At 36.6% G+C, this 11311-nt stretch overlaps 1 protein-coding gene across 1 annotated transcript; it reads left to right on the plus strand.

Annotated features, from left to right (window-relative positions):
* The first annotated feature begins 4680 nt into the window (after positions 1–4680).
* LOC101899362 (prolyl 4-hydroxylase subunit alpha-2) lies at positions 4681–10199 on the plus strand. The gene is made up of 6 exons (XM_005183782.4): positions 4681–4982; positions 5064–5218; positions 5421–6421; positions 6487–6543; positions 9799–9964; positions 10038–10199. Exons 1-6 carry the CDS (start codon positions 4807–4809, stop codon positions 10142–10144), a joined length of 1662 nt encoding a protein of 553 aa, XP_005183839.1. The 5' UTR covers positions 4681–4806; the 3' UTR covers positions 10145–10199.
* The last annotated feature ends 1112 nt before the right edge of the window (positions 10200–11311 follow it).

Genomic DNA, 11311 nt, shown 5'->3' on the forward strand with positions numbered 1-11311 from the left:
ATGCGGTTCAATTGCTTTTAATATTGGTTACTATATATTTCTAATTTTAAGTTAATTTTTATCGGATTTTTTTTTCTATTGGACTGATACGTGCATATGTTCACATAGGTGTATTCATTTGTTTTTATACCCTCCATCATAGAATGGAGGGTATATTAAGTTTGTCATTCCGTTTGTAACACCTCGAAATATACATTTTAGACCCCACAAAGTATATATATTTTTTATCAGCATAAAATTCTATGTCAATTTATCCGTCCGTCTATCCGTCTGTGGAAATCACTCTAGCTTCCGAACGAAATGAAGTAGATTGATCAAATTTTACTCAAATATATATTATGTACGCAGAACTTTTGGTATTGAAAATGGGCTATGTAGGTCCACGTTTTGGTATATCCCCCATAGAATGGTACCTCCCTTTTTTCGGCATTTTGATGATTTTAGCGACATTATTCACCGGAACTGTTTCAAATTTGGTATTTTAAGTTCGAAATGGATACTACAGCAGATCTGTGCAGATCCACGTCTGCATATAGTCCCCATATAACGGTACCTCCCGATATTCGGTATTTTGATGATTTTAGCAACATTATTCACGGGAATTGTTTCAAATTTGGTAGTTGAAGTTGGTAATGGTTACTACAGCCTACAACGGAAAATTGTCTGTTTCGGTCCACGTATAGCCCCATATAACGGTACCTCCCGATATTCAGTATTTTGATGATTTTAGCGACATTATTCACGGGAATTGTTTCAAATTTGGTAGTTGAAGTTCGTAATGGATACTACAGCCTATGTCCGAAGATTGTCTGTGCAGGCCCACGTTTTGGTATAGCTCTCATATAAGAGTACCTCCTTATATTCGGTATTTTGATGATTTTAGCTACATTATTCACCGATTTTTTTTTTTTCAAGTTTCGCGTTTGAATATTTTATGGGCTTATAACAAAAGATGCCCATGCGGGTCCACGCTGTCGCATAGACCCTAATAAAGGCTACATTCGGTATTCTTAAGATTTTAACAGAATTTTTAACGGTTTTTTTTTTTTTTTTTGAAAAAAGCAAAATTCGTTCCAAATGGTGGAAGGTGTTCATAGTTCGGCCCGGCGAGAATTTACAACCTTTTTAACTTGTTATATCCTTAGTCTTATGGCTACACATTTAATACTTCGCCGGGGGAAAAAAACTAAGCTAAGTTGGACCCTTTAGCACTAGATAAAAAAAATCTATTTAGAAATAACAGTATCGTAGTTTAACATTCGAGCCAGTTTCATTTTTGCCTGTGTACCAAAATAAGAAATTGAAGGCACGATTTCTCGTCACAGGCTTGGCATGGATGCATTTCACTAATCTTCTTCCAAAGAAGATATAATGAACTACCAACTGTTCATACGGCATAACAAATACCAAATATTCGGAGGTACCGCTATATTGAGTATTTAAAACAAACATATATGCATTCCACTAATCTTCTGACAAAGAAGATATAATGAATTACCAACTGTTCATACGGAATTTGAAACGATTCCCTTAGAAATATGGGTATAATTAATAGAGGCTTAATATCGGGAGGAACCGATATATTAGGGAAAAGTGGACCAGTGTTCTGTCAGAGAAGGTAGAACCCATTAGATACCAAATTGTAGACAATTCCGTCAGGAATACGGAATGCCGAATATCGGAAAATGCCGCTTTATGGGTGCTGCAGGTATAAGGCGCATATGACAATGTTCTGCCACCAATTACGAACTCTAAATACCGAATTTTAGGTAATTCCGTTAAAAAATGTGGCTAAAATCATGCCAAATATCTGAAGGTACCTTTATGTGGCGGCCGTACCAAAACGTGGACCGATGTACCTCATTTTCTATACCAACCATCCTAGACACAATACAAATTGTTCTGCCAAATTTACGTCAAAATAATGTGGGCTGTATCGTGATTTAAATAGACAGATAGACGGACATCGATAAATCGTCTTAGAACTTTATGCTGATTATGGTCACTTTTGCAACGAATTATGGCCTAGGAACGGCCAATGAAACCCTCACACGCTGCCCGAATGTCTCTCGGCAGTATTTTGTCTCATTCCCGGTGAAGCGCTTGCTTGAGGTGATCGACCCTTTTGTATTTTTTAGCGCCAACCTTGTTTTCCAAAATACTCCAGACACAACAGTCCAGCGGATTGGTATCCGGTGATTTTGAAGGCCTTTGTGCGCTGAAAATGAAGCGAGGAACCTCATTTTATAACCACTCTTGGGTGGCGCGTTCTGAGTGCGATGATACTGAGTCCTGTTGGTATGTCCAAGGTCTGCGGCCAAAATGTTTGCGTACCCAAGGCTTTAATACATCCTTCAGAATATTTTTGTAATAATATTCGGCATTTATGCTGATGCCACTGTCATTTAATACGAGCAGAGAGCGAACATTGGCTGTTATGGCGGCCCACATCATCACCATGGCCGGAGCTTGAGTTCTGGTGGCCAACAGAAGGTGTACATTTTCAGCTGACTTCTTTGGCAAGTAAACAAGATCATTTGTTTGTTTACAAAGTGCTGGACAACGAATTTTTTCTCATCGGAGAAAACCAAATTCGGCAGTTCATCTCTTTCGGCCAAGCGAAGCATCTCTTTCTTTCTTTTGCGATGTAAGTTCTTGAACTTTGTGGAATTTCAATGGCAAGCTCATTTTCCATTATTTGCTGAATGGAATATTGCGATATGTTCAGCTCACAAGCTATTTTTCGGCCACAGCGACGCGGGTTTCGATCAAGTTGCTTTTTATACCCTCCACCACACTATGGAGGGTATATTAATTTTGTCATTCCGTTTGTAACTCCTCTAAATACTCATGTCAGACCCAACAAAGTATATATATTCTTGATCAGCGTAAAATTATAAGATGATTTAGCCATGTCCGTCTGTCTGTCTGTCTGTCCGTCTGTCTGTCTGTTGTAATCACGCTATCTTTCGAAATAATTGAGATAGAAGGCTAAAATTTTGCACACATGTATATTTTGCCAGTAGGCAGGTTAAGTTCGTAAATGGGCCATGCAGATCCATGTTATCATATATAGCCCCCATATAACGGTACCTTCGGATATTCGGTATTTTGATGATTATAGCGACATTATTCACCGGAATTGTTTCAAATTTGGTATTTGAAAGTCGAAATGGATACTACAGCCTAAGACATAAAATTATCTGTGCAAGTCCACGTTTTCGTATAGCCTCCACATAACGGTACCCCCCGATATTCGGTATTTTGGTGATTTTAGCGACATTATTTACCGGAATTGTTTCAAATTTGGTATTTAAAGTTCGTAATGAATACTACGTCCTAAGTCAAAAAATGAGCCATGTAGGTCCATGTATTCATATAGTCCCCATATAACGGTACCCCCCGATATTCGGTATTTTGATGATTTAGCGACATTATTTAACGAAATCGTTCCAAATTTGGTATTTGAAGTTTGAAATAGATACTGCAGCATAAAACAGAAAATGGGCTATGTAGGTCCACGTCTTCGTATAGCCCCCATATACCGTACCCCCCGATATTCGGTATTTTGATGATTTTAGCGACATTATTTACCGGGATTGTTTCAAATTTCGCATGTGAAGTTCGTAATAGATACTTCAGCCCATCCCAGAAAATTGTCTGTGCAGGTCCACATCTTCGTATAGCCCCATCTTCGTAGGTCCATGTATTCATATAGTCCCCATATAACGGTACCCCCCGATATTCGGTATTTTGATGATTTAGCGACATTATTTAACGAAATCGTTCCAAATTTGGTATTTGAAGTTTGAAATAGATACTGCAGCATAAAACAGAAAATGGGCTATGTAGGTCCACGTCTTCGTATAGCCCCCATATACCGTACCCCCCGATATTCGGTATTTTGATGATTTTAGCGACATTATTTACCGGGATTGTTTCAAATTTCGCATGTGAAGTTCGTAATAGATACTTCAGCCCATCCCAGAAAATTGTCTGTGCAGGTCCACATCTTCGTATAGCCCCCAAATAACGGTACCCCCTATATTCGGTATTTTGATGATTTTATAAACAGTTTTTTCTTCAAGTTTCGCATTTAAATATTGTAATAACTTATGACAAAAGTTGTCTATGCAGGTGCAAGTCGTAGTATAGGCATTCGCTTTTTTACTTGTTTACTTTTCGAATCATTGCTGCTGATGTTGCTGTTTTCTTGCATCCACTTCCTTGACGTCCAGCCAAATATAAAGAAATCACACTTGAATTCCATCACGAATAACTTTTTTTCTGGGAAGTTCTCACCAAATTGCTTTTGAACGCTTGTAAACAATATATGTTAAGCTGTCGCTGGAATAATTTTAACAGTTGTCGAACGAGTGGCTTACAAACGACAGCAGTTTGAAGTTGGTTGCAGTTTTTTCATCTCACTATGTATATACTTTATGGGGTCTACGACGAATATTTAGGGTTGTTACAAACGGAATGACAAATTTCATTCAAGGTGGAGGGTATAGAAAAAGTTATATTCGGTAAGATTGAAATGGTAATGCCTTTCAGAAAATTAACGTCTTTGAAAAGTTCTTTCATTTTTATCTCCATCTCATGAAATTCCAAATTTCATTTTATATTTTCATTTCGACAAGTTACTTAGGTAAATATAAATCCGACAAACAATCGAACACTTGTCCCAACAACTAAAATAAATATTTTTATAGTAAAATCTGGATTGGCTGCCGCAAGCAGTCAATAGTAGTCGATGGCAAGGAACATGTTCAACACCTTTTTAATACTCTGCAGTCATTTGAAATGTCTAAAACAATTTTAAGTTTAATTTTGTATTTTATTGTTGTTGGCTGTATAAAATGTGATTACTATTCGTCAATTTCGGGTTTAGAGACATTGCTGCGAGTTGAAAATCATTATATGTGGGCCATTGGAAAACATCTTGTCGAAGTGGAACGATTGCAAACGGAGTTGGATAGGTATGTACTCGTATATACAATTGAGGGGTTGTATGTCGAGTCAATACAAATGAATTTGAATTTTAATTACATTTTGTTTAGATTAATAGATGAACTGGATACAGAGTATGAGAAACGCCAACAATCGTCGGAATTCTACTATGACTATCCTGTGAATGCCTTTAAGGCCATTAATAGAATTGCAGCTGATTGGCAGGAGGTTTTCAAGTTGACAAGGCAAATCGAGAATTTAACAAGTAAATAGTTATTATTCTTATATACACATACGCAAACACACATACACATATGATCAAAATACAAAATTTATCAGGAAAGTTACTTGTCGGGTATGACTGTAAAACGACATTATTTGTCATTTCATGTCAACTTTCAAAACCACAAGATTTTAAGAATGAAACAATCCTTTACTAAAAAAATATATTCTTTATTCTTTTAAAGTTTATAATGAGTCGTCGCATATTCCGGAGGACGCAGTTACACTGCCAACAGATGAAGATTTGCGAGGAGCCGCCAGAGGTTTGTCACGACTCCAACAGCTATACAAATTGGATATTACAAATATCACGGATGGCTATTTAAGGGATCGAAAATATAGCTCTGAAATGTCAGCCTTCAATTGCTACGTTTTGGGTAAAAGTTTATATGAATCTGAAGAATATTTAACAGCCAGCGAATGGTTAATTGAGGCCTTGGAAAAATCTGAAAAAGAAAATGAAAAAAGCAACAATGCGAAAGCGTTTGATGATAGCAACATAAATGGCGGAGACATTGAGAACACAACCGATGGTATTTTCCCCTACGTCAGCATTGCCGAAATTTTAGAATTTTTGGCTCCGGCTTTATTTTATGCGGGTAAACATGAGTTGGCTTTGGCTGTTAATTCAAAACTGCTTTCCCTGGAACCAGATAATTCAATTGGTCTATCAAATAGAGATCTCATCACAGCCGAAACTAAAATTAAAAGACGTACGAGTTTCATTGAAGCTAAGTACGATAAGTCGGAAATACAAGATCTCTACGAACAGACGTGCAGTGGCGAATTTGAACAACGAATTGCTGAAAAAAGCCAACTACATTGCCATTTTACCACCAAAAATGTGCCATATTATTTATTAGGTCCCCTGAAAATGGAAGAGCTGAACACAGATCCTTTTGTGGCAGTATACCATGATGTGATTTATGATAAAGAAATCAAAGAAATTATTGCTAGATCTAAATCGGACATTGAGCGATCTACAATTGGCAGTGAGGATAACAGCGATATCAATGAAGTGCGCATAAGTAAAAACTCTTGGCTGGCATATGACTCCGCTTTAATGGCTAAGATATCACAGCGTGTAGCCGACATCACAGGTTTGAGTATGAACATGTCCGAAGATATGCAGGTTGCAAACTATGGCATAGGCGGATACTATGGAACACATTATGATTTTTCAGAGGTATTGTTGTAAGATTATAGTTTTTGTTGTGTTTATGACCTTAAAGTATTTTTTTTTTATTTTAGAATCCAGAAGAAGATAACCCTGACGATGGTAATCGCATATTAACTGCCATGTTTTATGTAAGTAGTGCATTTTTAGCCTTCACCATAGAAGGAATGGGATAATGGGCCTGTTATTCTATTTGTAACCTTTTATTATTATACTGTAATTATGGATAATTTGTTTATCCCTCAAACAAGCCCCAAAGAGGTCTTTCATAACATTTTAAATCGATTTAAATATGTCCGCCTGTAATTCTGTTGAAATCACGACAAAGCCCACATTATTTGACATAGAGAGCTTTAAGATTTAGCACAGTAGTTTATATTGTGTCTTGGATGGTTTGTATTAAAAATTAGATATATTAGTCCCCGTTTTGTGATGGTATTTTCATGCTTTTAGACAAATTTTTCTACCAATTTGTCTAAAAATTGGTATTCGTAGTTCGTTACGAGTTATAGTTCAAGTGAGTGAACATTGTACATATAGCCCCCATAAAAAGGTACCTCCCGATATTCGGTATTTTTAGCCAAATTTTTACACGGGTTTGTCGAAAAATGGCATTTGTTGTTTGTAATGGGTTCCAGCTTCGCTGAACGAACATTGTTTCTATAAGTCCACGTTTTCGTATAGCTCCCATATAACGGTATCTTCCGATATTCGTTATTTTGATGATTTTGGCCACATTTTCCCACGGATTTTTCTAAAATTGTTATTTTAATATTTGTTTGGCCGAATGCCGAATCCTTTTAAAATTGGGGATAATCGGATCAGATTTAGATATAGCTTCCATATATCTTCAACCGATTTCGGGTTAATTGTGCACCAAATGATCAATATAAGTCCTAATGAAGTCAATTGTAGTACATCTGACCGAATTCAGTTTAGAAGCAAGTACATCAATTTGGGAGAAAATCGGTCCAGGTATAGCTATAGCTCCTATATATATTTTTCACCTGATTTGGGGTTTTAAGTCCCTCACATGCGTAATATGCACTCCATAACAATGATATTTAGTACCAAATGTCAGATATAGCCAAGAAATACCTCTGCCAAAATTTATCAAGAGCGGTTCAGATTTCAATATATCTCCCAGTATATCTTCAACCGATTTCGGGTTAATTGTACACCAAATGGCTAATATTAGTCCAAATGACCTGAATATGGGCACATCCGACAGATTACAGTCGGTTCAGATATAGCTATAGTTCCCATATATATGTTTCATCCGATTTGTTCTTGAAGCACCTCACATTCGTAAGATGCATGCGACAATGATATTTGATACGAGAAGTCTTATTGAGCTCGGAAATAACTCTGCCAAATTTTATCAAATTGCTTCAGATTTAGATATAGCTCCCATGTATTTTTTCAATCGATTTCGAGTTAATTGTGCACCAAATGACCAATATCAGTCCAAAAGTCCTGACTTTAGGTACATCCGACCAACATTTAGTCTAGAAGCAAGTACATCAAATTTGGAGAAAATCGGTTCAGATGTTCCGAATGGCCGGATATAACATCTTGCCGATTTTTATACCCTACACCACGTAGTGGTATGAGTATTATGTCCTTGTTAATTTGTTTGTAACATGGAGAAGGAAGCGAGATAGACCCATAGTTACTTTTGAGGATCTCCATAGAATCACTTTCTGAGTTGATTTATGCATGTCAGTCCGTCTGTCCATGTATTCTTGTGAACAAAATGCAGGTCGCATTTATTATCCGATTGAGATTTAATTTTCCAAACAACATTTGTTTGGCCCAAGGACGAACCCTATTAAAATTGGAGATTATCGGTAAAAATTTAGATATAGCTCCCATATATATCTTCGTCCGATTTGCCTTTTATTGTGCACCAAACGTTTAATATCAGCCCGAATAGTATGAAATTTTGCACATACATCCAAATTAGGCCTGAAAATAAGATTCATTCAATAAGATTCAGATATAGCTATAGCTCCCATATATATTATTCATCCGATTTGTTATTTTTGTCCTCCTCAGCTGTAATATGCGCTCTGTAACAACAATATCTGGGGAAATATATCAAATGCAGCTCAGAAATACATTTGCTAAATTTTACCGAGATCGGTTCAGATTTCGATATAGCTCCCATACATAACTTCGTCCGATTTACCTTTTGTTGTACACCAAACGTCTAATATTTGCCCAAATGGGATGGAATTTGGCACATGCGCCCGAATTGAGTCTAGAAGCTAGTATGCCGAATTTGGTTCAGATCGGTTCAGATATAGCTATAGCTCCCATATATATTGTTCATCCGATTTGTTGTATTTGTTACCCACAGCCGTAATATGCACTCCGTAACAACGATATTCAGGGAAATATATCAAATACAGCTCAGAAATATATTTGCCAAAATTTATCGACATCGGTTCAGATTTTGATATAGCTCCCATATATATCTTTTTCTGATTTCCAATTAATTTTGCACAAAATGGGCAAAACAAGTCTGAATTTAAAAGATACAAATGCTTCGGCGCATTTAGTCCTTTGAACTTTAAATAATAATTACATCCAAAGCGTGTATAACTAAATTCTCCCATAAAAACTTTTAATTGTTATGTGGAGCTCATAAAGTGGGCCCCGCCCGATTTTAGGACTTTCTTTACTGGTTCGTTTTTCGTTATTACTAGTTTCATTTAAGTATGAACTGTCCGATAAGCAAAAGGTCAGACCATTTTCCCTTTATATTTTAACGTAAAGTTTACTGAAGTCATGTTGCCATATTGAATATTGATGATATGGCAATTCATTTAAATAAAAACATGGATAATGCAAATCGTTTATTTTATATTGAAGAACTGAACTATAAATTTATTTCACGAAATTAATTGCAAGTTCGTTTTTTATTATTTTCAAATTAAAATGAAGATGCCATTGTGGAAAAAATTCAGTAACTACCAGTTACTTTTACAAAAAACTTGACATATCTTTGTAAAAAATGCATATATTTTAAAGAAAAGATGAGAGAACCCGGTAATGTGAACTTTATTCTTCACTTTTCCTAAAGTAAGGGATAACAAAAGTGGGCTATAAAGAAAAGATATAAGAACGGGCCTATAACCGCTCGAAAGTCAAATGTTGATAGGTGGTATGATCTACTTCAAATAAATTCTTTTGTTACGGGAACCCTGCTACATATGCATAGTGGTGTAGGGTTTTATATAGTCGGCCCCGCCCGACTTTTGACTTTTCCTTACTGGTTTTACTTGTTATTTTTAGAAAAATTCAATAGAATCATTTTCTATTTTTTTGGATTTTGTTAAGGCGAATTTGATATGTTGATGATTTATGTGTTTCTATTCCAGCTTAATGATGTGGACTTAGGAGGAGCAACAGCTTTTCCCCATTTACGACTGGCCGTGCCACCCATCAAGCATAGTTTGGTTGTGTGGTATAATTTACATAGATCATTGGAGCCAGATTTTCGTACAGCCCATGCAGGTTGCCCCGTATTGAAAGGTTCCAAATGGAGTAAGTTGGAACGTGCAGTATTTAACACTCCCTGGTTAATGACACTTTTTTTAATATTGTTCTGTTTTTTCAGTTGGTAACATTTGGTTTCATGCGGTGGGCCAGGAGTTAATAAGGCCATGTGATTTAAAACCCGATCATGACATATCTAAACCCCACATGGCTATGGGAGTGGATTAATATCATAAATTTTGTCAAATTGAATTGTAAATAAAAAGGTTATTAATAAACGAAACATATGAAATTTTAATTTTTATTATCCCACAAAGAAACTAGTCATTTGATAGAGGCTAAGCTTTGTCGACATTTTATGGAGACTAAGCATTGTCGACATGTGATTAATTCCTTTTCTGATTGTTTTTTACACCCTCCACCTCTAGTATGGAGAGTATGTTAAGGTTGTCATTTAATTTGTAACTCGTCGAAATATTTCTTTAGATGAGATGAAAAAACTGCAACCAACTTCAGACTGCTGTCATTTCTAAGCCACTCATCCGACAGCTTCCAGTGATAGCTCATTATATTTTTTACAAGCGTACAAAAGCATTTTGGTGAGAATTTTCTAGAAAAAAAGTTATTCGTAATGGAATTCAAGCGTGATAGTGTAATTTTTTTTTTTTTTTTTTTTTTTTTTTTTTGGCTGGAAAACCACAAGTGGCTATCGTTAAAGCACTCCAGCATTTAAATGTGAATAAATCTTTTGTGTCTCGTACCATCGCTCATACCTTGATACTGGTAACGTAGCCCGACGTCAAGGAAGTGGACGGAAGAAAACAGCAACATCAGCAGAAATGATTCGAAAAGTAAAGAAGTTACTTGGTCGAAACCCGCGTCGCAGTGGAACATATCGCAATATCCCATTGGGCAAATATTGAAAAATGAGCTCGGAATAAAGCCATTGAAATTCCAAAAAGTTCAAGAACTTACACCGCCACAGAAAGAAAATAGACTCAAAAGAGTTGCTTCGCTTGGCAGAAAGTGGTGAACTGGCGAATTTGGTTTTCTACGATGAGAAAACATTCGTTGTTCAGCAGTTTGTAAACAAACAAAATGATCGTGTTTATTTGCCAAAGAGGTCAGCTGAAAAGGTACACCTTCGGTTGGTCACAAGAACTCAAGCGACGGCCAGGGTGATGGTGTGGGTCGCCATGACAGCCAATGGTCGCTCTCCGCTCGTATTAATCGACCGTGGCATCAGAATAAATGCCGAATATTATCGCGAAAATATTCTGGAGGGTGTATTAATGCCTTGTGCACGCAAATATTTTGGCCGGAGACCTTGGACATTCCAACAGGACTCAGAACGCGCCACCCAAGAATGGTAACAAAATAAGGTTTCACGCTTCA

The sequence above is a fragment of the Musca domestica genome, unplaced genomic scaffold (assembly GCF_030504385.1).
Source record: "Musca domestica strain aabys unplaced genomic scaffold, Musca_domestica.polishedcontigs.V.1.1 1, whole genome shotgun sequence".
NCBI classification, from domain to species: domain Eukaryota; kingdom Metazoa; phylum Arthropoda; class Insecta; order Diptera; family Muscidae; genus Musca; species Musca domestica.

Bases quoted from the DNA above. Each gene is read 5' to 3' on its own strand.
- LOC101899362 (XM_005183782.4), top strand. From the start codon at position 4,807: ATGTCTAAAACAATTTTAAGTTTAATTTTGTATTTTATTGTTGTTGGC. The intron at 4,983-5,063 runs GTATGTACTCGT...CATTTTGTTTAG, and splicing joins TTGCAAACGGAGTTGGATAG to ATTAATAGATGAACTGGATA. The intron at 9,965-10,037 runs GTAAGTTGGAAC...CTGTTTTTTCAG, and splicing joins ATTGAAAGGTTCCAAATGGA to TTGGTAACATTTGGTTTCAT.